We start from the raw sequence: 25452 nt of genomic DNA, 5'->3' as shown, positions 1-25452 counted from the left end.
CCTCGATGTGTGAAGCAAAGATCTGTTGGGTGGAGGTCGCCGGTGAAGGCTCGGATGCAGACGCTGGAGATCAGTGTCGATTCTTGGCCATGTCTGGTGGATCTGTGGCGAATCCGTTCTGTTTTTGTCATTGGCGGTTTGTGGCGAAACCGGTGGTCTGTTGGTTTCGGAGAGCAGTGAGGGCGGAAGCTTTTCTTCGAAGAGCTTCAGTGGTGGGGATTAGGTTCTTCTTCGACGAGCTTCAAACCTTACCTCTCACACCAGCCATGGTGGTGTTCGGCAGCAAGGGGTGGTGGCGTTCTTGTCTTTTTTCCAGTCCGGCCAAGGTGGTGAATGTTTTGTAACTGAACGGAAGTGATGTTGTCACTTTGAACTTGCACTGTAAGGTGTTGATATGCTAATATGTGCTTCATTTTTTAATTTTGATGATTAGCATTCTGGTTTTGTATAGTTAGTTCGGAGAACCATCTATTTCATCGGTTATTATAGCTTCATGACTCTTGGTTTGGTCTTGGTTTTGTAGTGTCTGTTTTAGGTTTAAGACCGGAATAGGGAAAGCCGGAGAGACCAAGCTCTTCTGATAATGTGCCTCTGGGTATTGAAGCTATGGGGTCAAGTTCTTCATGTCGATCATGAGGATCTTATAGCTGGTTTTTTTTTTCAGTTTTCAGTAGTAGCTTAGGCCTTCTCTATGTTAGTATTTGTTTTCGTGTCATTTGGTCAATTTAGGTGGTTTAAGAGATGATTTCACTTCGAGTTGTGGAGTGTTATCTATCTTATTGTGGTTTAAAAATGCAATGGTTCTCGATTAGGTAGCATTGGATCCGCTAGTGTTCCAGGGTTGTACTTGATCTACCATTGCATTTGTTTTGGTCCAAGTTTATAGAGGTGAATGTAATGTGCCTATGATTTGGTTGTAACTTGAATTGGTGAATGAAAAGTTGTTGTTGAGCAAAAAAAAGAAAAAAAAATCTAAACAAGACCGACTGAAATAACATCTAATAATTGTTCCGGTGTTACAAGACCTTTCCGAATTTAAGGATTTCAATTGATTCAAAGGGATTTTAAAACTTTTTTTGAGTACCAATACAACCAAACTGACTATGGTTTCCTAAGAAGATCAATGAAGATTTTACGAGAACCGACATAAATGAGGAACCAGAACCAGAACCAGAACAAAAACTAACTCTAGTGCAAGGATAGTGTATTCTTTACTATTTTATTTTTCCCCCAACACCATAAAAGGATGAATTCAGTTGAAGTGTAAGAAACACACTACTATCTGAAGCCAAACATTGGAGGACTTCACCCAAAACTCAGCAATACATACCAAAGGAATGAACGGCAGCTCTCACAGCAGATATTTCTCAACAACTGTCCGGCCAAACTTCTCCTGAACATCCTTTGGCGTTTCGACCTGAAAAAAAATAGAAAGTACTTATAAGTTTTCCCTAATATCCCTTTTATTGACTTTTTTTGGTCACCAGCTCAGACCACTCACCGCATTCAAGGCCTTCAAAACGGCCTTAACGGTGTTGTATGAATTCCTTGAACCAATCACCTGAAAATTCGGACCACAACCATACTTTTAACTCCAACAGAAAACAAGAATCGATGTTATCTCAAGATGAAGGAAAAATGCACCTTCGATTTGATGTTTTTGAACCCCGCTAAGAGCAAGATTGTTTTGACAACTCTCCCAGCTTTCATTCCCGTTGTTGTTGGTGCAGGCCATAGATATAACTGGTTGCAGACTCAAGTTTATTAAGAACATATCTATACAGATAAGTCGCATCAATAGATCCTACTGTCAGAAGGGAGATGAAATAAATACCTTGGTTTTCTTGTAAGAAGTCTGTATTGCGTGTGCAATGGTGTGCTCCTCATGCCGCTCTACGTAATGAAGATTTTGAAAGCATTTCTCATACGCCTGTGTTGCAGTTGTTAGAAATGACACCATAAGAACTATCTCCAGATGTAGAAATAATTTAAAAGGCATTATAACAGAAAAAGACTGAAATACCACAAGTTTTAAGTTTTATGTTCTTTGACCAGTTTAAGAAACAAAATCGATTTGGAAGTAAAGACATTCATGCACACCAATGCGTAGAAAACAGAAGCTTTTCACTGGTAAGTGATTTGCAGAATGGCATCAATGTAATTGAATTAAAGACATCTATGCACAGAAGAACAGATAAAACTTCACAAGAATATGCATGCAATGAAATATCGTCCTTACCTAATATATTGTTCTTTAAGATTTCCATGCCAATAAAAACGGAATGTTGAGTCGAACTAAAGTACTCTAATATTAAATTTCATTTGACCTAAAACTCAAGCTTTATCAACATGTCATGTCCTCAACTCTTAGCATTACAAACAAATCAAATTAGCTTCCCACTGAATCACTTAACTGACTATTTTTGCTACAAACAAGATCCTGCCATAAGTACGAAATGCACAATGTGTAAAGACATGCAAGTGTCCATCTTTTTAGGACACCACAAATATCTTCCATCAATCCTAGATGAAAAATGGTAACGTGAGATTACCTTCTGCATAGCAGACTGGCCGGTCTCAGCTTTTGCTTTTGCATACCCGATGACACCTTCATAGTTCCCACAAACCATCAATGCAGTGTACCTTTCGACCCTACCACCCTAAAATACAAGTCTTTCTTTCATAGCCAAGCTATTGAATTTAAAGATACGAAAGAGAGAAATGTCAGACAACTATACCTTTGTGACCTTAGCAACTTTTTTTACATCTATCACATGCACATCATATCCCTGCAAAATAAGAAATAACCTGTTACGCAAAGAAAACTGTGCTAATTATTTCAGTAATAGATTGAGACAAGAGATGTATGACAATATCCACCATGGTCCAAGAAAAGAAAACTTCACAACATACTAACCAAAATGTATTATGAAGCTTAACTTATCAGTAAAATAATAACTCATGTGGCTATTAGACCACTGGCCTTCTTAAATACTAACATGCCTTTGACATCATCAAAGAATATTGAACCCAAATACTACATATTTTTTGTTATAATCTAAAAGAATGTATGGTTGAACTTTCTAGACAATTAATGAAGCAGAGTGAAGAATGCAAACATCGTTTAATATAAATATCCCTCATTATACTAGCACAAATAGCATTTTTAGTGCAAGAACAAGCATGAACGTTTTGGCTATACGCTTTTTAAAAGAGATAGCACAGCACTACAGCTACAATGGTTTTCATTAAATGTTTATAATATATTGCTTAGTAAGCTTGAAAATCATGTGACATGTTGAAACTGCTTGATTTGTATCCCAAATGAGTTAGGAAGCGAATATGTTCAATGTACCTCAAGCATCTTATTTAAAGCTTCTGGACAGTTTTAACTTATGTAAAACAGATCATAACAAACTTATGTCAACTAATTTCACTGTAATGATATGATTTGGTTAATTAGTTTCTGCAACAAAAAAAAAAAAAAAAAAAATTAAGCTTAGAGGTAGGGAATAAATAGAGAATGCACTCACTTTTCTGTATAAAGGTTGTCTTTTCTTCTCGGTCAAAGCATTTCTGTCTTCAGCCAGTTCTCTAATCTCCTCTTCCAACCGTTTGCCCTTCTTTCCAAACGTATGATCAAGCTCAGAAAGCTTCTGTTCAAGTTTCTTGTCGATTGCATTCAGCTTCTCCAACAGAATATCATCCCTTTCTTTCATGTCATCAAACTCGTCTTCATCATCATCATCATCATCATCATTGTCATCCTTAGACCCATCAACTACAAGACGCTCTTCTCTTTCTTCACCACCACCTCCTTGAACATTATCACGTTCGATAACTCCATAATTTGCAGGGTTGTTTGGATCAAAAGCCTCTTTCCACTCAACCAACCTCATAGCTCTATTGAGTTTCTGCTGAAGAACAAACTTATCTTTCCCTTCAGCGACCTTCAAACGGTTCATCAGCTCGCCAATAACCCTGTACTCAGGTCTAAGTTTGAAATGTTTCTCCTCAAATTTGTCTAATTTGTTCATCCACCTAAACGCCTCATCAAGTGTCTCTGCCAAAACAATCATACAAAAACTTAGAAGACGGAATGACAAACAATCGTAAAGCCAACAAAAAAAAATAATAATAATAAATAACCTGAGTTGGTAAGGGTCTGAAGAAGGTCCTTATGCCTCTGAAACTTCTTCTTAAAAATATCTTCTTTCTTTCTTTCTTCATCCCAATCAACCTCATCCAATTCACTATCAGAATCAGACGACTCTTCACGCCTGTTTAATTCACCATCATCCTTCAAATTCTGCTTCTTAAGCTTCTCGATGAAGGGCTCAATCCCTAAGTAATCCTCTTCGTCTTCTGCGTCAATGTCTTTGTAATCAAGTCCTTGCCTTTGCCTCTCCTCTCTTTCACGCTGCTTCTCTTTCTCAACCTCAGCTATAAGATCTCTCACTACTCTATCGGCTTCCGCTGGTGACATTGTGCTTGCGGAGAACAAACGGTACCTCTGAGATGAGATCCATGGCGTTTGATTTACGGGGACGGAGGAGTAACCGCAGAATCTTCTCGGAAATGTGGATGTAGCGGAATCAAGACTAGATATTTGACGAGAAAATGAAGATCTAGGGTTCCGGCGAAGTAGAAGACGAGGCCATGACGATGCTCGAGTTCTAAAAGACATCTCGTTCAGTTGTTGTTCATCAGATTGAAAATGGAACAGATGAATTTTTTAAAAACCTCTCAAGACAGAAATGATTTTTAGGGTTTTTGTTTTCCTGTGTTTGTTGTGTGAGTGTCATTTCTTTTACATATGGGCTTCACTTTCACTCATAGGCCCAACTTGCCCAAGAGGTGGGATTTTGCCGTTTTTTGGTGCAATTCTTCTGTAATATATATATATACATTTTCAGAAACATTTTTGAAACAATTCCTCAACTTCCACCTTATTTACAACCATGCCACTGTATTTATTAGTAAAAAAAATGGGCTCCACGATTTGGACTCCAGCGTCTATTCTCTTTATAAGTTGAACAAATTAACACCTAGCCCAAGCCCATCATGATTAACGCCCCAGACACAAAACCCTTTATGATTTTCCTCTCCCAATTTGTTTACCCGGAAACTTTTATAAAAAATAGGCAGATTTTTTTGGCCTACCATAATGATCTTATGCGAGATTTGTGATTAATCTCCTTGATTTCCAAATATTCTCTCCCCCACCAATTACGCATCTCCTAAATCAATCAACCAAAACAGAAATGAAAATTAGAATATATCATATTCCATAAAAATACCATAAAAAAACAGAATATGTAATCATCTCCCTAATTACTCGCTTAATCAGATCTTTTTGATACGATAATAAAAGTTTGCTACAACCTAATCGGATTCCCTATAAATAGTACTCACCTAAAACGAACACTATACACAAGCAATCACATCTATACATTACTTACATTATGGCTGCTACTTTTGCTTTTTTGAAAGATGTTCGTCCCTACAAAACCTCTTGGAGGGTTCAAGTCAAGGTGATCCATTCATGGCGTCAAAATATCGAAAACACTGGTGAAACACTTGAGTTGGTTTTGTCAGATTCCATGGTAAGAATAAATTTTAACGTTTATGAGATAAAACTATTGGCTATTACTAACGCATCTTATGTCTTTCATTCTTTCAGAGTAAAAAGATTCATGCATCTGTGAAGAAAGACTTGGTAAACAAATATGTGAATAGGCTTCCTATTGGTAACTGGGTTTTCATTGAGACATTTGCTCTTAGCTATGCAAGTGGTCAATTCAGACCAACCACACATCTGTACAAGATGTCATTTACCAATGGAACTATGGTCTTGGACAGTGACCCTGTTTCTGATGCTAGCTTCCTTACCTTAACTAAGTTCAAACAAATCCAAAGTGGTCAAGCTAATCCGCACATATTTGTTGGTAAGTATGTAATTACCAATTGTACGATTCTACACTCAATATATATTTATATTATTCATTATGCAGAGGTTATTGGTCAAATTGTGAGTTTGGGTGAATTGGAGGACCTTGAAGCCAATAATAAGCCTACCAAAAAACTCAATTTTGAGCTCCGGGACGAAACGTAATGCTTATTTGCTAACTTAGTTAAATTATTATTATTATGTCAGATAACTTTTGCAATCACTAATCCAGCTTACTCATTTGCATCAGAGATGAAAGAATGTCATGTACCTTGTGGGGTTCTTTGGCAGAGCACGTTTTTACATCCTGTCAAGGCTCTGATGGAAGCATCATCACTTGTGTCCTCAGATTTGTGAAGATCAAATCCTACAAGGGTAAAAAAAATTTAATTATTACGATTTCATTATCTAATTAATTTATCCATTATTATTCCCGCTACTTACGAACATACTTATTCAGGTGTAAGGTTTTTGACTAATTCGTTTGATGCATCTCAAGTCCATGTGAACCCATTATTCGATGAAGTTGATGTTTTCAGACAAGCGTAATATTATCTATCATAATAAATTGTTCTTTTATTATGATAACGCATAATTAGTGAGTTTTAATTGAATCATAAGTGTTTATGAAATCGTGTGTTAAACAGGCTGCCCGATTATGGCCTCTCTCTCATATGTCGTCAGACACAACCAAGGTGGGGGATGGTTGCTGTTCAAGCTGAAAATGCAGAAGATTTTCCTAGGAGAACTATTGAAGAGTTGAAGAATTCTGTTGATGTATGTAAAGCTTATGTTAACTTTATGGATTTATTCTAACTAATCAATAAAAATAATCTATCTATAGATTGGAAAGGCAAGGATTCATTGCACTGTCTACGCCATTGACACAGACTGGGCTTGGTACTATATTAGTTGTCATTCTTGCAATAAGAAAGTTGAAAAAGTAAACGATGGGGATAATGGGTTGATTAACAAAGAATCAAAACGGAGGTTTTGGTGTTACAAATGTGATACTGTCGTCACTAATATTGTACCAAGGTACTGGAAATTATAGATTCAAACTATTTCAAATCTATATTTATTACTTTACAATCAAATCCCCATTTATAATTATTACTTTATATTAATCTTTTGGGTTCATGCTCTATGCTAATGTCATGGACGCTACTGGTGAGACAAAATTATTGTTGTTTGATTCTATTTGCTCTGAGATTATTGGGCAGTCTGCCCAATCAGTTCTTGGTGGCTCAGTTGATGAGGTTAGCTAATAATAAGATAATTTTGATTTCGATTTCCTAGGAATTTTAAGTAATCATTATATGTCTAAACACTATGTTCACTAACTATCATTCCATTTTTATTGGCATGTAGATTATAGATCCAGAAAATTTGCCTGATCCAGTGAAAAGTCTTATTGGAAAGACTTATCTCTTTCTGGTAAATGTTGAGAAAGCAAATATATTTGATGGTAAAGACTACTATAAGGTGTCCAAAGTCCTCTTGAAAGATGGCCTACTCGACGAACAACTGTTGGAGCATTCATCTGACACACTAAATGCAACATCTAATGTATCTTGTGACCAGGTAAATTACCTTATAGTGATATAGATATTAAAATTAGTGAACCTTGATAATTATATGATATAACTAGGTAAAATTATGTTTACAGGGACCTCTCATGTTAGAATGTAGCCCAAATACTAACTCTACTACTCCATCCTCCAAGCGTATTTACCCTGCTAATGGAGAGACTTCTGATCAAAACTCAACTTCTAAAAAGTTGTGTATTGAACCAATAGATTTAGAAAAGTCTAATCCGGAATTTGGAGTTGAAAGAGTTCAAGAAAAGGCTCAAAGAACAATCAATAACGATGGGGTTGGAAAACAAAAGGGTGTCTACCAAGGTGGTGTTGTGACCAACAGTATGGATGAGAGAAAAGAAAAGACGGTCGGAGTTAAGATCAAGGTTGAAAAGAAGGAATGATTTGTTTGTTTTTTATTGAACTTTTGCTTTTATTTTTCTTCCCCGTTGCTCATGATACAACTTCCATAATTTGTTTTCCTTTGCTTTCGTGACATTTTTTCTATCAAATAATAGCTGTTTCCCAGCTACTATCTGAAATTACTGAGTTGCTATTATTACACTTCTATTATTATCTCCTTCTATGATTTAGACAAATGCATCCTATCAACATCATGAACAATGCTTATCTAACTTATTAACTTTAATTGAATCCTAGAAAAGATGCAAAGAGAAGTTTTTTAACTCATCGCATCATGTAGATATCTTGACCGCATGTTTCACTCTAATTCATAATCCCACCATATGGCAAAATATGCATCCTATCAACATCACGAACAATGCTTATCTACCTTATTAACTTTAATTGAATCCAGCGTACGATGCAAAGAGAAGTTTTTTTAACTCACCTTCTTTGTATATATCTTGACCGCATGTTTCACTTTAAATCATAATCCCACCATATGGCAAAATAGCCTGAGAGAAACAGATAAGTTTTCGCATAAGAGAAAAATTAAATCAGAACGCTAAAAATAGAAGTATGAAAATAATAAACCATGTATATACCAAACTTTATATTATAGCCATGAGGTTTATAACTTTGTTATTAACTCCATATACTTGAATTCGTAAAAATTAGTATAATGCCTGAACAAATCTTTGTTTGGCAAGACATATTAACAATTTAGTCAAAGAAAGTATTTAAACTGCTCAACTATATATATCGTCAACACTAAATGAGCAGAGAAATGCGTTTTGAAAATCATCAAATCTATTAAAATATGGAGATCCCATAACTGCCTCCTTAAAAGTTGTAATTGAAACCAACTATCCATATTTGCTTTTCAATAAAATATTTGATTTCTAACTAATGAATGTATACTCTTCTTATTAGACAACTACTTGAAATAATTGACAAAGCCTGTTTAACGTCAGAAATAGAGACTCTCTAATCATCCAAAACTTATCATCTTCGACCTAATTTGAAAAAAATCTTCAGACACCATGAAAAAGAAAAAGGATCATTCTCTCTCGGATTTTGATTCTAATTCTAACCCATCCAAAAAAACCCGGTTCATTCAAAGTACTACTCCTAATAGTGAGATTACTCAATCAAATGCATCTAATAGTAATGGTTCTGTTCTTCTAAGTACAACTTTTAGCAGGGTTTTAAACGATATTACCAACCTTGGTCATTCTTCTACTCCTCATTTTAGAACACCAACATCTCTTCAACAGTCCAATCCTGCCAACAAAACACCAAATGCTCTGGGTGATTTACAACACACATACTTTTGAGTATTTTTGTATTCTCTTATCTTCATTACAACATTCATAAACTAAATTATACAAAATAAACGTCATTTCCAGGTTCAAGTTCATTCGCGGGGATGCATTCAATTGAAGATAACAGCTCCGGATTGACATGTCGATCTTCAATAGATGTTCTCACCAACATCACCAATCTACAGCGCCGGATTGTTCCAACAGAAACACTTTCTTCTGCTGATGCACACAATAAACGAGAAGGTTAATGCTTGCCTCAAATCCCTTTTAAACACCAAATACTCATACATATAAATTGACTCAATAGATATTTTTTATAAAGTGAACCAATGTGCTGCTTCATCATCATTCATAAGGAACCAGAAACAATCAAAGCATGGCACAACAGTAGACATGTTGCCTATAAGAAATTTGCAAGAAGAATTTGAAAATTCATCACCCACGGCTTTTATGCAAGGTAATCTATATATACACAACTTTATATATAGCCATATATAGTTCTCATGTACTCTATAAGCCTTGGTTACAGTACTACAATATTTTAACCCACTTCACGGTCACTAATAGGTTAAACTTCATGTTCTATCAACTACGAACCATTAGTGGACACAAGTACTGACGATGAAAGCATGGACCAGATCTACGATGACAGTTTTAGTGATAGTGAAACTGGAGAAGAACAAGGCTACTATATTAGTACAACTGACGATGAAACTGAACAGTACCCTGATGACGAAACTGAAATTTCAAACAATGCTAATATAGAAATCCAGAAAGCTACAGAACAATTCACTGATGTATCACAGCAAATCGCCAGAAGTGAAGAACATGTAAAATTCATGGCAAAAGTGGATCAAATGTTGCAGAAAATAAGAGAAAAAGAATCAGCTGATCAGAACATCCTTCAACCAAAGAGAAGAGGTCGACCACGTTTGCAAAAAAAATTAAACGGTGAAACATCAAATTCTAAGAAATCAGGTATCAATCATTTCTTATATGTTCGTATAATTTGATAACCGTGTGGAGTAACATATTTACATTTTAGGGAATTCTTTTTTTTTTTTACAGATTATCTTGACCACGGTGATGCTACATACAAGTGTAAGTATTGTGGTGCCTTCATGTGGTATGATGAGCGTATAAACAAAAGTAGGAACCAAAAATACCCAACATTCACACTATGTTGTGGTCAAGGAAGTGTGAAATTACCCTTTCTAAAAGAATCTCCAGACCTTATCAAGAAATTGCTCAAAGGGAATGATGCAATGAGCATAAACTACAGAGAAAATATTAGAACCTTTAATATGATTTTTGCCATGACTTCTCTTGGTGGAAAGGTGGACCAATCTATGCCAAAAGGGAAAGGTCCTAACATGTTTCGATTGCAAGGAGGCAACTATCATTTGATTGGCAGTTTAAAACCGGATGAGGGTGACTATGCTAAGTATTCACAACTATATATAGTTGATACTGAAAACGAAGTAGATAACAGAGCTACTGTAATCAAGTAATCTTTCTACCTACATATTCAATAAAATATGTTTTAGTAACCCTACTATAGTTATAGTTGTTAATTACTGTTTTGCTTATTTCTATAGAAAGGGAAAAAATACAAAGGCAGCCGCAGGGAAGCAAAAACTTAATAAAGAAGTCATCGAAGCTCTAATGAAAATGCTAAATGATGTAAACCCTTATGTCAATATTTTCAGATGCGCTAGAGAGAGGTTTCAATCAGCTACTGATGAGCCATTTCACATGCGTATTGTAGCTGACCGAAAAGGCGTTGATGGGAGGATATACAGTATGCCTACAACATCAGAGGTAGCAGCTTTAATACCTGGGGATTTTAAAAAACAAATGCCTGACCGTGATATAGTCATTCAAGAGAAGAGTACTGGTCACTTGCAGAGGATTAGCCAAATTCATATCTCCTATTTAGCTCTACAATATCCTCTCATTCTATGCTATGGTGAGGATGGTTTCAGGCCTGGTATTGAGAAATGTTTTCAGAAAGCCAACAAGAAGAAGAAGAAATGTATTAGCATGAGACAGTGGTTCGCATTCAGGATTCAAGAGAGGGAAAATGAGTCTCATACATTGTTGCATTCTAAGAGGTTGTTTCAGCAGTTTCTTTGTGATTCTTACACAACTATCGAATCAAACAGATTATCTTACATCAAGTTTAATCAGTCCAAACTAAGATGCGAGAACTACAGCTCCATTAAAGAGGCAGCTGCAGCTGGAACAACTACTATGGGTGAAGAAGGTAATCAAATTAATATACCTTCTTCTTTCACCGGTGGACCTCGGTATATGATTCAAAGCTACTATGATGCAATGGCAATCTGTAAACATTACGGATTTCCTGACCTATTCATCACCTTCACATGCAATCCTAAGTGGCCAGAGATAACAAGATATTGCCAATCAAGAGGTCTAACTGCTGATGATAGACCGGATATTATTGCAAGGATATTCAAAATCAAGTTGGATTCTTTAATGACAGATTTGACAAAAAGGAATATGCTAGGGAAGACAGTTGCGTGTAAGTTTTTTCTGGTATCTACGAGATTTTAATACTGTTTTTCTATTTTTTGCATCATGTCATTAGACTTTGTTTCACACTTTTTCAGCTATGTATACTGTCGAATTTCAAAAGAGAGGATTACCACATGCTCACATTCTCTTATTCATGGCTCCTCAAAGTAAGCTACCAACGGCTGACGACATTGATAAGATCATTTCTGCAGAAATTCCAGATAAAGAAAAAGAGCCAGAGCTCTATGAAATTGTAAAAAATTCAATGATTCATGGTCCATGTGGTTCAGCAAACAGGAATTCTCCGTGTATGGTTGATGGAACATGTTCAAAGAACTACCCAAAAAAACATCAAGCTATTACAAAGGTTGGTGGTGATGGTTATCCTGTTTATAGAAGGAGGATAACAGAAGACTACATTGAGAAGGGTGGTATAAAATGTGATAATAGGTATGTTGTGCCTTATAATAAGAAGCTCTCTCTTCATTATCAAGCTCATATCAATGTGGAATGGTGTAATCAGAATGGTTCTATTAAATACTTATTTAAGTATATCAACAAAGGCCCAGATCGTGTTACTGTCATTGTTGAGCCTGTAGATCAGTCTAAAACAAATGACACTGTCACTTCTGGCGAATCACCAAATACCACTGAGAAAAAGAAGAATGAAATCAAAGATTGGTTTGATTGCAGGTAGTTATTATTTCTTCTTATACTGCTCAAATTTCAAAGTAAAATGTTATTAACTATCTCTATCTAACTTAGCTTCATGGTAACTCTATCTATTTAGATATGTATCTGCTTCAGAGGCAATTTGGAGGATTTTCAAGTTTCCACTTCAAAATAGATCTACAGCAGTTCAGAGACTGTCTTTTCATGTAGAAGGGAAGCAACCTGCTTATTTTGATGGGAAGGCTCATATTAATGATGTTCTGGAACGTATTCTTAATCAAGATTCTATGTTCATGGCTTCGTTGACTTTGAATAGGATTAATGCTGTTGGAAAGAATGGGAAGCGAGCTAGAGAGCTTCTATATGCTCAAATTCCAGCATATTTTATTTGGGATGGAAAGAATAAGCAGTTTAAGAAGAGATCAAAAGGTTTTTCATTGGGTCGTATTAACTACATACCTAGAAAAATGGAAGATGAATACTATCTGAGGGTGCTTCTTAACATTGTCAGAGGACCAACCTGTTTTGATGACATCAAGACATATAATGGTGTCGTATACGAATCGTACAAATAAGCATGTTTTGCACGTGGAATTTTAGATGATGATCAAGTTTTCATTGATGGTTTGATTGAAGCAAGTCAGTATTGTTTTGGGGATTACTTGAGGAATTTTTTTGCTATGCTTCTTCTATCGGATTCTCTTGCTAGACCGGAACATGTATGGTCTCAGACATGGCACCTTTTATCCGAGGATATAGAAACAAAAAAGAGAGAACAGTACAACAATCCAGGTAATTATGTATGTAGATATGATCACCTAATTCTCATAAAGTAGAACAAATTCGAATACTATTCGCTTTCTCTACTGACACCGGCTTTAATTTTTGCAGAGTTGACTCTGACAGAAGCTCAAATTATAAACTACACTCTTCAAGAAATAGAGATGATTATGTTGTTTAATGGTGGAACTCTCCAAGACATTGCGCATTTCCCTCAACCATCACGCGAAGATATTGATAATTCAAACCGGTTAATTGTTGATGAGATGAGATATAACCGTGAGTTTTTGGCAGAAAAACATGCTGAATGGATAAAAATGCTAACGATTGAGCAGAGAAGCATATACGATGAGATCACAGGAGCTGTATTCAATGATTTAGGTGGTGTGTTTTTTGTTTATGGCTTTGGAGGAACAGGCAAAACATTTGTGTGGAAAACACTAGCAGCCGCTGTTAGATCAAGAGGACAGATTGTTCTTAATGTTGCCTCCAGTGGCATCGCCTCTTTGTTGTTAGAAGGAGGTAGGACTGCTCATTCAAGGTTTGCAATTCCTTTGAATCCTGACGAATTTTCAGTTTGCAAAATCAAGCCTAAATCAGATCTAGCAAACTTGATCAAAGAAGCATCACTTATTATCTGGGATGAAGCTCCAATGATGAGCAAGTTCTGTTTTGAATCTTTAGACAAAAGCTTTTCTGATATTATCAGAAACAGAGATAACAAGGTATTTGGTGGAAAGGTGGTTGTTTTTGGAGGTGATTTCAGACAAGTTCTTCCAGTAATAAATGGAGCAGGGAGGGCAGAAATTGTTATGTCATCACTTAATGCTTCGTATCTTTGGGATCACTGCAAGGTCCTAAAGTTGACTAAAAACATGCGACTTTAGGACCTTGCAGTGATCCCAAAGCGCGAAAACCTAAACCGCCATCACATTTATCCTTACACAATTTATCCCACGCGACCCAGTGTAGACCTCTTGCCTTATCGTTGGACTTCCACCAAAATCTTGAGATAGCACTTGTTGAATTAGACGTTAATTCCGCTGGCAATTTGTAACAAGACATAACATGGGTTGGGAGAGCCAAAGCCACCGATTTAATCATAACCTCCTTACCACCTTTCGAGAGATACTTCACAGACCAACCATTCACCCGATCATCTAAACGCTCATTAACGTAACTAAAAACCTTAGTTCTTGAACCCTGTAGATTTCCAGGAATACCCAAATACGAATCCATACTGTCTTCTTTGGTAATACCCATTACAGAATGTAACTGAGATCTTACATTTGGGGAAACTTTTTTCCCAAACATAATGGAAGACTTCTCCAAGTTAACCTCCTGACCCGATGCTTTCCCGTAATCACCAATAATTTCCATAACCGCAGAGCATTCAGCTGCGTCCGCCTTACAGAAAAACAGACTATCATCTGCAAACACCAGATGTGAGATAATGGGGCAGTCCCGAGCTAACTTGATACCCGTAATCCTCTGCTCTCTTTCTGTCTTCTTAATATTGGCAATTAAAACCTCCGTGCATAAAATAAACAAATAAGGAGATAAAGGATCCCCTGACGAAGCCCTCTCTGTGGCTTAATATACCCCCTAGGTTGACCATTTATAAGAACCTGATACGAGACAGAGGAAACACACCACATAATCCAGGATATCCATTTCCTATCAAATCCCATCGCTAACATAACCGCCTCCAAAAAATCCCACTCCACACGGTCATATGCCTTACTCATGTCCGTTTTAAAGGCCAAAAACTCTGATTTACATCGTGGATTTGTATTTGAGCCATGAAACATTTCCTGGGCCACCAGAATATTATCTGTAATAAGACGACCAGAAACAAAAGCCGATTGGGTTTCTGAAACAAGAGATGGGAGAAACCGCTTAAGCCGGAAACACAATACTTTAGAGATGATCTTATAGCACACATTACAGAGGCTAATCGGCCTAAATTCCGTCATCCGTTCAGGCCTATCCGTCTTAGGGATGAGACAAATATTAGTCTCATTTAACCGAGGATCGAAACGATCAGTACGGAAAATTCCTTTACCAGAGCCACCAAATCTCCTTTGAGAGAGGACCAAAACCTCTGAAAAAACAGAGCCGTCATCCCATCAGGTCCTGGTCTCTTCTCAGGATGCATGGCAAATAAAGCTTTGCGAATCTCTGATTCTGTGATCTCCTTGGTGAGGGACCTATTCATGATAATTATTCATTTTTTTACTGTTCTGTTAATTATTTATAACTAACAACTATTTTGCAAAAAAATGTTGTTCTAAAAAATTGTTTTTATTATAAATTTCGTAAGATTATAATGTTTTTTTTTTTAATTTTTTTTTGGTAGGAGAACGGAAGGCAAAACTTTACCTTCCACCATTTATTAGAAAAGTAATCAACTACATTCTATTTTGTATTTTGACATCCTAAAATAACTTTTTTGATGAATATTTGTCTCATTTTTTCTTAAAATAAAATTTAATGAAATACAAATTTTAAAATTTATAAAAAAAAAGCATTTTTGAATATTACAAATTTTCTTTAATTTGCAATATTTATACCATTAAAATGAACAAAAACAAAAAAAAATGAAAAAGAAAAATATATTAAGGAAAAGAAATAGATATTTGAGGAAAAAAATAAAGTGGTAAGCAAACAAGGTTCACAGATTAATATTTTAGGTCTGATTTAGTGGACAATATAAACGTCTAGTTGATAAGCACATACGATATAAGCACATAGGATGGTAAGGAAATTAAACAAATCAATAAAACAAAGAGGGTTAGGTTCATGCTGCCTCCCTGTTCAGGGAGCTGAAGATTCATCATCTTTAGTGCGAGTTAGGTTTTTTAAAATCCGTTGGAATCTTTGTATTTTAGTGAGGAATTTGTCGTTTTGCGGTTGGTCAACTTCTCATCACTTCATGTGGCATATCTCTTTGGTGGATCTCACTATCTTTAAGGTTTCAATACCTATTTATATTTGCTTTAGTTGTTTCTATTTAAGCTTTCAACTTTATTATCTCTTATGTTGTAATTTGATCTGGATGTTGTGCATATGTTTAAGCAACATACCATAGCTTTCTTTCCTCTTATGTAAATTAGTTGGTTGTATCATGTTCTTCTTAGAGGGAGTATCAAGAACCTTGTAACTTAATTTAATGGAATTTTTGTTGACAAAAGAAAGCAAAAAAAGTAACTTCATAAAGAATTACAAAAGATATATTCTCGATCGCGAAAGGCATATAAACTATGGCTCCAACTGGTAACCAAAATTTAGGAAAATAACGAGGAGGAATATAATATTCCTCTTCATTCCTCAAAATTTTTACCATTTACAAAGAATATGATTTCCTCATCATTCCTCTACATTCCTCATAAAATGAGGAACACTAGACCAAAAATGTTCCTCCCCAAAATTGATGAGGAACAAATGGAACAGAAAAAGAATAAATATTAAAATTCGTTTTCTATTTTAAATTAAATAAAAATTATGTTTATTAATAATATTTTAATTTTATAATACAATAATATTCATATTTTCACAGTATATTGGTAGAAAAATATATTTTATACAAAATTTCATGTTAAATTAATTTGAAAGCTTTATTTGGAAATTGTATGAATAGTATAATAAATTTAAAAATGTGCATATCGTAAATAAAAACTAAAGAATATTTTAAATTAAATTTTATTTTAAAATTAAATGTAAAATTTATTTTATATACATTAAAAGTAGTATTAGTATTTTTATTGATTGATCTATTTAATATTTAATATATTTCTAAAAATATTGTTATTATTTGGTTAATAAAGGATAGTGAACTAAATGCTCGGATCATTAATGGGCCGTTGACCAACATTTAAATGGGCCTAAATATCTACAGTAAAAATCTTTGAATTGTTACTTCACTCAGATCCACATATTAAAAACAAAAAAAATAATTGTTTTGTGCAATCAATCAGACGAGAAGAAAGATTATCATTCATCGCCATGGGACAAGTCTTTAACAAGCTCCGAGGTTTGAAAAAATTGCTTTTAATTTGTAGTATTGGTTCATTCATAAATCAGAATTAGTAATTTAACTGTGTCTAGATAATGAAATTGCTTCTTATGGTATGTGAATGTGATCGCAATCGTAATTACAGGTAAAGAGTGGAGGCATAAGCAGGTATAAGCGATATGTGATCGTGATTTCGATCGGTTCAAGATTCAAACCGGAAGAGCCAATCTTACGTTTGAAGTGCTATACAACGCCGTGCTTCTCGTTTACAAGTAACAAAAAAAAATTTCGAGGGTTAATTTACTGATTTAGACAATTTTGTATTAAATTTCTCTTGTTGTTGTGATGTTTGTCAGTGACATAAACAAGAGATTGCCTGGTCCTCATTTCGATCCGCCTTCTAAGGATCTTGTAAGAAGCATTATGACGGTACTACTCTTTCACTTTTTCTAGAGAGGTTGTTATAGCATATGCATTGGTAAAACAAAAGAATCTAGTATTGTTAATGAATTCAATTAATATGTTATTAGTTCATCATTTTAGACACTTTCTTTATAAAACAAAATCATGGAAAATATCAAAAAAAATATAGAGATTGTTTGGAGCACTTTACAAGATTTTAGAAAATTAATCAAGAAAACTATAAAATACTCTCTAACAATCCTTAAAAATCTTTCACTTATTCACTTTTAATATTTTTTTGTTGAACTCTTCAAAAATCTTTATAAATTAAAACTAAATAACATGCCCTAATAATATGATCTAATTTTTAAATTGTAGATATTTCTGGAAAAAATACACAGTAAAAGAAAATGGGAAAATTTGGTATATTTGAGTGATGTTTTTTTTTGGGTAATAGGACTGTGATATCAACTTGGATGGAGAAATTTATAGGGAGGAGTTTGTGAAGTTTTTTTAGCAGCTTACGGCTGAAACATTCAATGTGGTTAGTCAGGGTTTGATCATATCTTTGATTGTGGCTCCTACTGTGGCTATCGCTACGAAGAGGGCCACGGAAGGTGTTCCAGGAGTTGGCAAAGTTGTGCAGAAGCTGCCTACCTCAATCTATGCTTCTCTTGTGACTCTTGCAGTTGTGTGGGTGAATTCTGATTGAAGTTAAGCTTCTCAGATTGCAAAGCTTGTCACCAAATATATGTGTTTATACTTAAATGTGTCAACTTCTTTTACCATACAAGTATAGAAACAACGTAAGGATTGCTGAACGGTCGGATGATAGTTTCTTTGTGAACTCTTGCTCGCCCGCTAGATCCCTTTTCATGAATTATTCATTTCACAGTCCGGCAATGGCAGTTGTTGTGAAACGCACTTATAGAAGATAAGTCTGTCTTGTAGACTTGTAGTAGATAATATACCTGAAATTTATATGTACCTAAAGTCTCCATATCCCAGATATCCAAACTAAAATGAAAAAAATGTATGCTTAAAAGTGACTTTGCTTTTAGGCTTAATCGTTTGAACAGCCGTATTGTTGTAGTAAAGAGAACCGGACTAGCACAAGACACACATTCGAAGAAAAGAATAATCCCTACTATAAAAAAAGTCGTTTAACAAACTAACCTTAGTTTTGTAAAAAAAAATACAACTGACTGCCATTGGAATTACGACCAAATTATTCTATTAAAAAAGGGTAAAAACAAAATTTTCTCCCACTTGTAAACGGATAAACACGTGGATCTTTTTTGACCCGCTTATATTATTTTGGATCCTTTTATTTAATCGTGACCGTTGATTCATTTTGATAATGTCCGTCAAATTAAAAGACCTAAAAAAATTGTTTCTCTCTCTATGCTCTTTGTCGCCTCTCCAAGTCCTTTTGCAAAAAGTTCTTTTTCTTTTTTCCGACGAAGCTGCACAGATGAAATAGGATTCGAACCAAGCAGCATCAACCAACAACAATTATTATTTGTGTTTGGATTGTTGGGTAAAAGCTTTGCAGATAGCCAAAGGAATCTATGTTTTTGCTTGGCTGAACTTAAAGATAGCTTACGGATCTGATCCTCATATTGTGGTAAGTGTAATCCTATTGCCTTAGTGTTTGTAAAAAATTTGTTCGTAAAATTCCTTTGTTTAACTTAAAAGAAGATATGAAAGTTTTATTTATGATGTTTAGGAACCGTAAGAGGTAGGTCGAAAACTTTATCCCAAACGAAAACGGGTCTTCTACTAGTATTTTTGATGAAGTCTGGAATCAATGGTGAGTTTTGGATCTGTTGATGATGAAAATCAGTTAGTGATGTGAATTTCTTTAAGTTCTTCTTTTGCTATATATATAAAGAGAGAGAAGTAACGCTCATTGCTCTCGATCTGTTTTTTAGGTTGGATTGGAGATCTCCGGGAGGAGAAGCATACACCGACAACTTCAATCATCATTGTAAACGCCTTGAAGAACCTAAAATTTCAAGGGCCTAAGGGATAAGATTAAGACGTTTATGAGTCAAGGTTTGAAGACTCAGAAGATAATGATGTCTCGTGGTTCAGAGAACACTGATGATGAACCACCGAAATGTATGTATTTCGTTCCTCTCAATATTTCCTTTCTCTTTTTAGGATCTGTAAAAAGGTTAAAGATGGAATGAATCACACAGATCTCTTTGTAATTAGACTATTAATTGCATATTACGGTCTTGGAGCTGTTGAACTTCGACATTGTTGCTTCTTCTTTGCAATATGGAATATAAATTTGTGGTTTTTGAGTTCTGATTTGTAGGGATGAGTTTCCGGTCTCTGCTGGTGAGAACATGATTTTCACCCAGGATATCAATTCCCTATGCAGTTGTAGTACAAAGGGTCATCAATCCAAATGGTTGTTATGCTAGCAGATGAGATATGATCAGAACTATGCAAGTCAAGCCAAGCAAGAAATGGTTTTGATCTAGCAATCCTAAAACAAATAAAAGAAATCAAATAAACAAGAACCACACGACCTAAGCACTCAATGCAAGCATTCGAGTACAAGATCGGGTGGGGGATCGAGTAAACAAAGAAAGTATGAACAACTCGAAGGTGTACACGAAGCTGGTGATCGAGTACCAGTTCGGGTATAGGGTCGAGTGATGAATAAAAATGTAAACAATCAAAATACGAAAGCTCCTAAGGATGGGGTAATCGACTCCTAAGTGTTCCTGACCAGTATGGATTTCCTACATGCCTCAAGCAAATATTCCCTAGACAATGAATCTCTAAAATCTTGTTAAAACACTCTCGTGATAGAAACAATCAACCTTGATCACTGATATCTTGTGTTTTTTATGTGATTTTAAAGCTTAATTATTCATTGTTTTGTGCATATTCATTAGCATTTAGGTTGTTTAGGTTGCATTTTGCATCAAGTTTGGTATCTCAGGTGTTGGAGTAGAGATGTACAAGAAAAGTGTGCTTTGGAGCTAAATAAGTCAAGAATTAGCAATATAATGGAAGACACAGATTTGGATACGCACAAGATGATTGATGATTCGGAACCAGTCTGCAGTCCATCAAAGATCGACTCGTATGAAGACCTTTCCTTGGGATTTAGCTCTGGAGTTCTTCACCAAAGTTATTGGAAATTGAGTAAGCTTTGCAATGGAGGCAATATCAGGACAATCGGATGTGTGTGTTAGGAGATATACCTGTTTTAGTGAGCGTATATACAGCCAGAGGACGTGCATTGAGCGTATGGAGCAGCGGCCAAGGATCAGCGGTCAAGACGTGGCCGCGTGAGGCGTTGAGGATCTCAAGCGATTACACCAGCGGCCAAGGACCAGCGGCCAAACGGTGGCCGAGTGAAGAAGAGATGCAGAAGACCGAGTGCACCAGCGGCCAAGACAAGCAGCCAAACCATGGCCGCTGGAGCCAGCATCACAATTGTTTTATTTTTGAACCGGGTTTGACCCAGTTTGTTTTGGGTTGACCTAGGTTCTCTTCTACTTTCCTATAAATACTCTAAACCTATTAAGGGGAAAGGATCATATCTTATCTTATCTTTTGTTTAGTAGCCTCTTAGGGTTCTTAAGATTATATACTCTTGGTTTGTTGAATGATTGAGTATTTCTAAGTTTTTAATAGCAATTTCTTCTTCTAATCTCTCAATCTATAATCTCTTATTATGATTTCACAAAGATCAAACCTCTACCTTTGTGTGATCATAATTATGAGTGAGTAGATCTTTTAGGACTTTGGGCTTGGTAGATTAGGGAGATAGATGATTGATCTTTGATGTCTAGGGCTTTATTTATGTATTTCCTATCTTGATTAGTGATAATAGTGCTAGATAGCCTTGATCAAGCTTTAATCTAGACATTAGGATTTCCATGCCCATAAGGTGTTTGATGAAATTCCTGAACCAAACTTTTCAAGAGCTTTGCATTCCTAGCCAATTGAAATTGATGATTAGGGTGCTTAGTGGTATTTAGACTTGATATTAATACATGCTTGCCTTGTGATTACCTTTGGAAATTGTTGATTATCACTTGATTAGCATAGAATCTCTATCATGGAAATGGATTGATTTGCATAAGTGTTCTTAGCCATAGGATTGTTCTTGATTGTTGCTTAGACATCTATGATTGGTTAGTTATCTCCCAAGTCAATTACCTTGCCCAAGGTTCACTTGTTTTATCTTGATTTTAAAATTGTTCTTAGTTGTGTGTTTGCTTGCTTTTAGTTTGTTTGTTTGCTTTATTTAAAGTTGCTTATAGCTAGTTGATACTTAAAAGAAACCCCTTTCTTATTAGCTTAGATTAAGCATTCATGTGTATTCATGGTGTGTTGATCATTGCAAACTGAGGTTCGATAATTTAATTGAGAAAAGTACTACATCAATCACTCCCCTACCCAAATCTCGTTGGAGAAACATGACCAAACAGACAATAAAAACCGATTCATTATTGTCAATAAACTCCTTACACATCTAATCTCTTAGGCTAAGTGAGTAAATCTCTAGCATTGATTGATTCAAGCATTTCATCTACATCTCTCGATAGTAAAACACCCTAGATCTAATCTCAACCTCTCGGTCTGTTGATAGCATTAAGAACACCAATCTAGAAAGAAATTTATAAAACATAAACAACCAAGCTAAGACATCCTAACCGATCAAGAACACCTAATTGTCTATCTCATCCCTAGAAACTTTGTTTCACTACTCAGATTTCATTGCAGAAAACATAAAAGCATAGATAAACGAAAATTGCATTGTATTAAAAAATAGAATAAAAGTGAAGAGTGCAGAGTAGAAATCTAAAAAGATAGCAAAAAGATGTAAAATAAATCCTAACAAAGTAGAAAAAGAGTTTGAGTTGCTCAAGATCTCTCTCAGAAGTCCTCGCTCTCTGGATTGAGTGTCTGCGGTGTGCTAGGGCGAGAGGAAGAAGAGGGGGTTTATATATGGAAACCCCTTTAACCTAGCTTCCCAGTCCTGCCCAAGGGTCTGCTCGATGGGGTGCACGAGGATGAGGTCGGGTTACTCCTCGGGTAGGTCTTCGGGTTGTTCTTCCTTCTCTTGGATCCTCCTCAATCGGGTTGAGGTTTGGACTGTTCTTCCTGCTCAATAGCTCCTTCGAGTACATGCTCGGATTTGACCTTGTTTCTCCCCATTTTAGGCTCTAAAGCACTTGTTTTCATCCAAAATATGCAAATGCAAGAATGCAACACCCTAAATGCGAATTCCTACAGTTAATGACCTAAAAATGCTAAGGTTAGGATATAAACAATGCAAAATATGGACAAAAAAGGATGCTTAAAACATGTAAATTAGAGAGTTATCAGCTGGTATTCTCCATGTTTTTACAAGTCTTTTTGATTGTCTATGGAGAATGGCAAGATGCTCACATGGAGGTTCGTTACATTGATGTTGATTACATTGTTTTTTTAATGCTGCTTCGTTGATGGCATCTGGTGAATCTCCTTACAAGAGAGCCACATACCGATATTCGCCTTTGCTCGCCCTTCATTGGACATTTGGAAAGGTCTTTTCTCAGCTTCTAGTATGCGAATTTCTTAGAGTTATATCATCATTCTTTTGTCTATTATGTAATAACAGAAGAACAATTTGTAGAAAATTCAACCTTTTTAGTTCCATTGATTTGTTTGATGATTTGTTCTTTGGTCATTTTGAATTTTATTTTCATGTTTCATATTTGTTGGTAGGCTATCCTTACTATATTGAAAGAACATAAGGTGCCTGAGAAGATATGTACATATTCTGTAATGGTTTGGCTTTTCAATCCGTTTACATTCACTATTAGAACCAGAGGGAACTGTTAACCCATGGTTTGTGCCATAGTATTATGGATCATCATCTCTCTTATGCAAGGTAGACACTGACTTTGAGGTTCACAGTTTCCAATACATGTTAATAGAGTTGATGTTTTGGTTCACTTATGTAATTTTTGTATTGTGTAGGTTGCTCCGTACCAAAAAAAATAAGACGACTCGCTTTCTAAAGATCCTGCTGGCAAGATTCTGCGTAAGGAGCTTACTAAAATTTTTGTGGATGGTATTGCGTCTAAGCTTTGACATAACCAATCCTTTTTATTTCTTTCCCTTAGTTTGGTCTGATCAGCTTCTTCGTCATATGTCTTTTCAGATGAGTTTCTTTTGCTCAAACATTTTTCTCCAGGTAACTTAAATATATAATGTAAGTTTTTCATCAAGGTAAGGCAGATTTGACGCTGATTTGTTTTTCTCATGAAGATGGCTTGCGGGGTAAAAGCGACACCATTGTGAAGAAATCTCTTGCTCCGCTTAAACCATACACTGTGTGATGGTAGCTCGCCCTACCATGCGCCTAACTGATTGGAGAGGGTTCGGGGTAAAAGAGATGATGGAGGGATCATAGTTATGACTAGGGCTTCTTCATCAGCTTTCGGTGGTGGTTGTGGTGGCAGTGGCGGCGGTGACAGCGATTGTGGTGGCAGTCACTGTGGCGGTGGTGGTGGATGTGGTGGACGGGGAGGAGGAGGTGGACGTGGAGGTGGATGTGGATGTGGGGTGGCTATTAAAACTCAAGGTTATCTTAGTTATTAATTAGGTAATTATAGTTATTTATCTATGTTTTGAGAATTAGCTTTTTTGTCACTGGGTTAATTACCGTGGTAATAACGGCATTGTTCTTTCGATCTTAGCTATTGTATCCTTCTTTAATGGGTTATAAAGTGTTAGATCCTGTCTTGGATCTATGTAATGCATAAAAGATCGACTCTTGACTGTTTTTAAGTTCCAATGTCTAATACATGTAACATGCCTTAAAACCTAACAGAGAAGGTAAATTAAAGAAAGAGAGATTAGAGTTTGTTTATTCATTCAAAATCTTTTTGTTTGAACAATTCTGTAGAAACATATATATATATATATATATATATATATATATATATATGGTCACTTGCGATAATTGCATCTGTGATTGCTGCCGCCGCTACAACCGTAAACCAAGATCTACTGCTATGGTAGTGTGGTCAAATGAAATGCTCTGAAAGTGTGTGTGATTTCTTTTTCTTTCCTTTTTTTCTTACTTGCCACAAGACAAACAAGCGTTGCTTGGTCCGAGTTCTATTACCACATACTATTAACAAGTAGCTTTAATATATAAAAACTAAAAATTTGAGCACGACAAAAAAAAAAAAATTGAAATTGGATCACACTTTCATTCTAATAGTTATTTGTTTAGAGACATCTATCATCTATCATTTAGATTTAATTTTAGATAACTTTATTTATCAACCAAAGATCCAAAAAAACACTAAATAATTTCAACTGAAATCGAATCAAAAGGCGGAATGAAAATCTTTAATCATAAGATTATTTTTTTATATATATAAATAAATTCTTAATATCATTGGAAATATATTAATGCTTATGCACATAATTTCATATCAAAACATATAAATTAAATTATGACTAGGTACCAACCCGCACATAATGCATAATAAATAAATTCAAATAAAATATTATGAATAATATTTATTTAATGGCATAATGATGTAGATAACAATGTGAAACATAAAAGATGTAAATTTTATTTTAGAAACACAAAAGACATAAAAACTTTCTCCATCACGTTATGTAGTAAATATGGTTTTTTATGTAGTATTTATGTCTCGTATGTAAATGGTCACATTCGACTTTAACCTTAATTTTAGTGATCTTAACTTTCAACATTTGAGGACTGTTGATGTTCTCATTTGTGAATCC

The 25452-nt window shown here is 35.4% G+C and overlaps 5 protein-coding genes, 1 long non-coding RNA gene and 1 pseudogene across 7 annotated transcripts; 6 read left to right on the top strand and 1 right to left on the bottom strand.

Moving 5' to 3' along the window:
* Window positions 1–1026: 1026 nt before the first annotated feature.
* LOC104787306 (uncharacterized) lies at window positions 1027–5240 on the bottom strand. Its single transcript, XM_010512845.3, has 8 exons — window positions 4150–5240; window positions 3534–4063; window positions 2739–2789; window positions 2553–2660; window positions 1835–1930; window positions 1645–1743; window positions 1502–1561; window positions 1027–1417 (listed from the first exon to the last, which is right to left on the bottom strand). Exons 1-8 carry the CDS (start codon window positions 4685–4687, stop codon window positions 1352–1354), a joined length of 1548 nt encoding a protein of 515 aa, XP_010511147.2. The 5' UTR covers window positions 4688–5240; the 3' UTR covers window positions 1027–1351.
* Window positions 5241–5335: 95 nt separating this feature from the next.
* On the top strand, window positions 5336–8034 carry LOC104787304 (replication factor A protein 1-like). Its single transcript, XM_087450795.1, has 10 exons — window positions 5336–5606; window positions 5684–5948; window positions 6015–6111; window positions 6201–6325; window positions 6411–6495; window positions 6598–6727; window positions 6795–6991; window positions 7089–7209; window positions 7322–7534; window positions 7620–8034. The coding sequence occupies exons 1-10, from the start codon at window positions 5466–5468 to the stop codon at window positions 7932–7934; spliced, it is 1689 nt and encodes a 562-aa protein (XP_087306921.1). The 5' UTR covers window positions 5336–5465; the 3' UTR covers window positions 7935–8034.
* Window positions 8035–10877: 2843 nt separating this feature from the next.
* LOC104789447 (uncharacterized) lies at window positions 10878–14134 on the top strand. The gene is made up of 4 exons (XM_087450794.1): window positions 10878–11802; window positions 11891–12488; window positions 12586–13259; window positions 13359–14134. The coding sequence occupies exons 3-4, from the start codon at window positions 13148–13150 to the stop codon at window positions 14132–14134; spliced, it is 888 nt and encodes a 295-aa protein (XP_087306920.1). The 5' UTR covers window positions 10878–11802; window positions 11891–12488; window positions 12586–13147.
* On the top strand, window positions 10923–11834 carry LOC147944416 (uncharacterized). The gene has a single exon (XM_087512575.1). It carries the CDS (start codon window positions 10923–10925, stop codon window positions 11832–11834), a length of 912 nt encoding a protein of 303 aa, XP_087368701.1.
* Window positions 11893–13042, top strand: LOC147944415 (uncharacterized). The gene is made up of 2 exons (XM_087512574.1): window positions 11893–12488; window positions 12586–13042. The coding sequence occupies exons 1-2, from the start codon at window positions 11893–11895 to the stop codon at window positions 13040–13042; spliced, it is 1053 nt and encodes a 350-aa protein (XP_087368700.1).
* A 3097-nt stretch (window positions 14135–17231) lies between the features above and the next one.
* Window positions 17232–18511, top strand: LOC104787299 (uncharacterized; annotated as a pseudogene). Its single transcript, XR_015557526.1, has 4 exons — window positions 17232–17280; window positions 17408–17534; window positions 17619–17691; window positions 18122–18511. The product of XR_015557526.1 is annotated as an uncharacterized LOC104787299 (transcript).
* Window positions 18512–21323: 2812 nt separating this feature from the next.
* LOC104787298 (uncharacterized) lies at window positions 21324–24454 on the top strand. The gene is made up of 5 exons (XR_767838.3): window positions 21324–23228; window positions 23410–23575; window positions 23665–23758; window positions 23849–23881; window positions 23956–24454. It is a non-coding gene; the product is annotated as an uncharacterized LOC104787298 (long non-coding RNA).
* Window positions 24455–25452: the final 998 nt, after the last annotated feature.

Source organism: Camelina sativa, chromosome 5 (genome assembly GCF_030686135.1).
Source record: "Camelina sativa cultivar CO46 ecotype springtype chromosome 5, ASM3068613v1".
NCBI lineage: Eukaryota > Viridiplantae > Streptophyta > Magnoliopsida > Brassicales > Brassicaceae > Camelina > Camelina sativa.
This window is presented reverse-complemented; position numbering and strand designations above follow the sequence as displayed.

Bases quoted from the DNA above. Each gene is read 5' to 3' on its own strand.
- LOC147944416 (XM_087512575.1), top strand. From the start codon at position 10,923: ATGAAAATGCTAAATGATGTAAACCCTTATGTCAATATTTTCAGATGC.
- LOC104789447 (XM_087450794.1), top strand. From the start codon at position 13,148: ATGCTTCTTCTATCGGATTCTCTTGCTAGACCGGAACATGTATGGTCT. The intron at 13,260-13,358 runs GTAATTATGTAT...TAATTTTTGCAG, and splicing joins AGAACAGTACAACAATCCAG to AGTTGACTCTGACAGAAGCT.
- LOC147944415 (XM_087512574.1), top strand. From the start codon at position 11,893: ATGTATACTGTCGAATTTCAAAAGAGAGGATTACCACATGCTCACATT. The intron at 12,489-12,585 runs GTAGTTATTATT...CTATCTATTTAG, and splicing joins AAAGATTGGTTTGATTGCAG to ATATGTATCTGCTTCAGAGG.
- LOC104787306 (XM_010512845.3), bottom strand. From the start codon at position 4,687: ATGTCTTTTAGAACTCGAGCATCGTCATGGCCTCGTCTTCTACTTCGC. The intron at 2,790-3,533 runs GTGAGTGCATTC...CTTATTTTGCAG, and splicing joins GACAACCTTTATACAGAAAA to GGATATGATGTGCATGTGAT. The intron at 2,661-2,738 runs GTATAGTTGTCT...CTTGTATTTTAG, and splicing joins AAGTTGCTAAGGTCACAAAG to GGTGGTAGGGTCGAAAGGTA.
- LOC104787304 (XM_087450795.1), top strand. From the start codon at position 5,466: ATGGCTGCTACTTTTGCTTTTTTGAAAGATGTTCGTCCCTACAAAACC. The intron at 6,496-6,597 runs GTAATATTATCT...TGTGTTAAACAG, and splicing joins GTTGATGTTTTCAGACAAGC to GCTGCCCGATTATGGCCTCT. The intron at 7,535-7,619 runs GTAAATTACCTT...TTATGTTTACAG, and splicing joins CTAATGTATCTTGTGACCAG to GGACCTCTCATGTTAGAATG.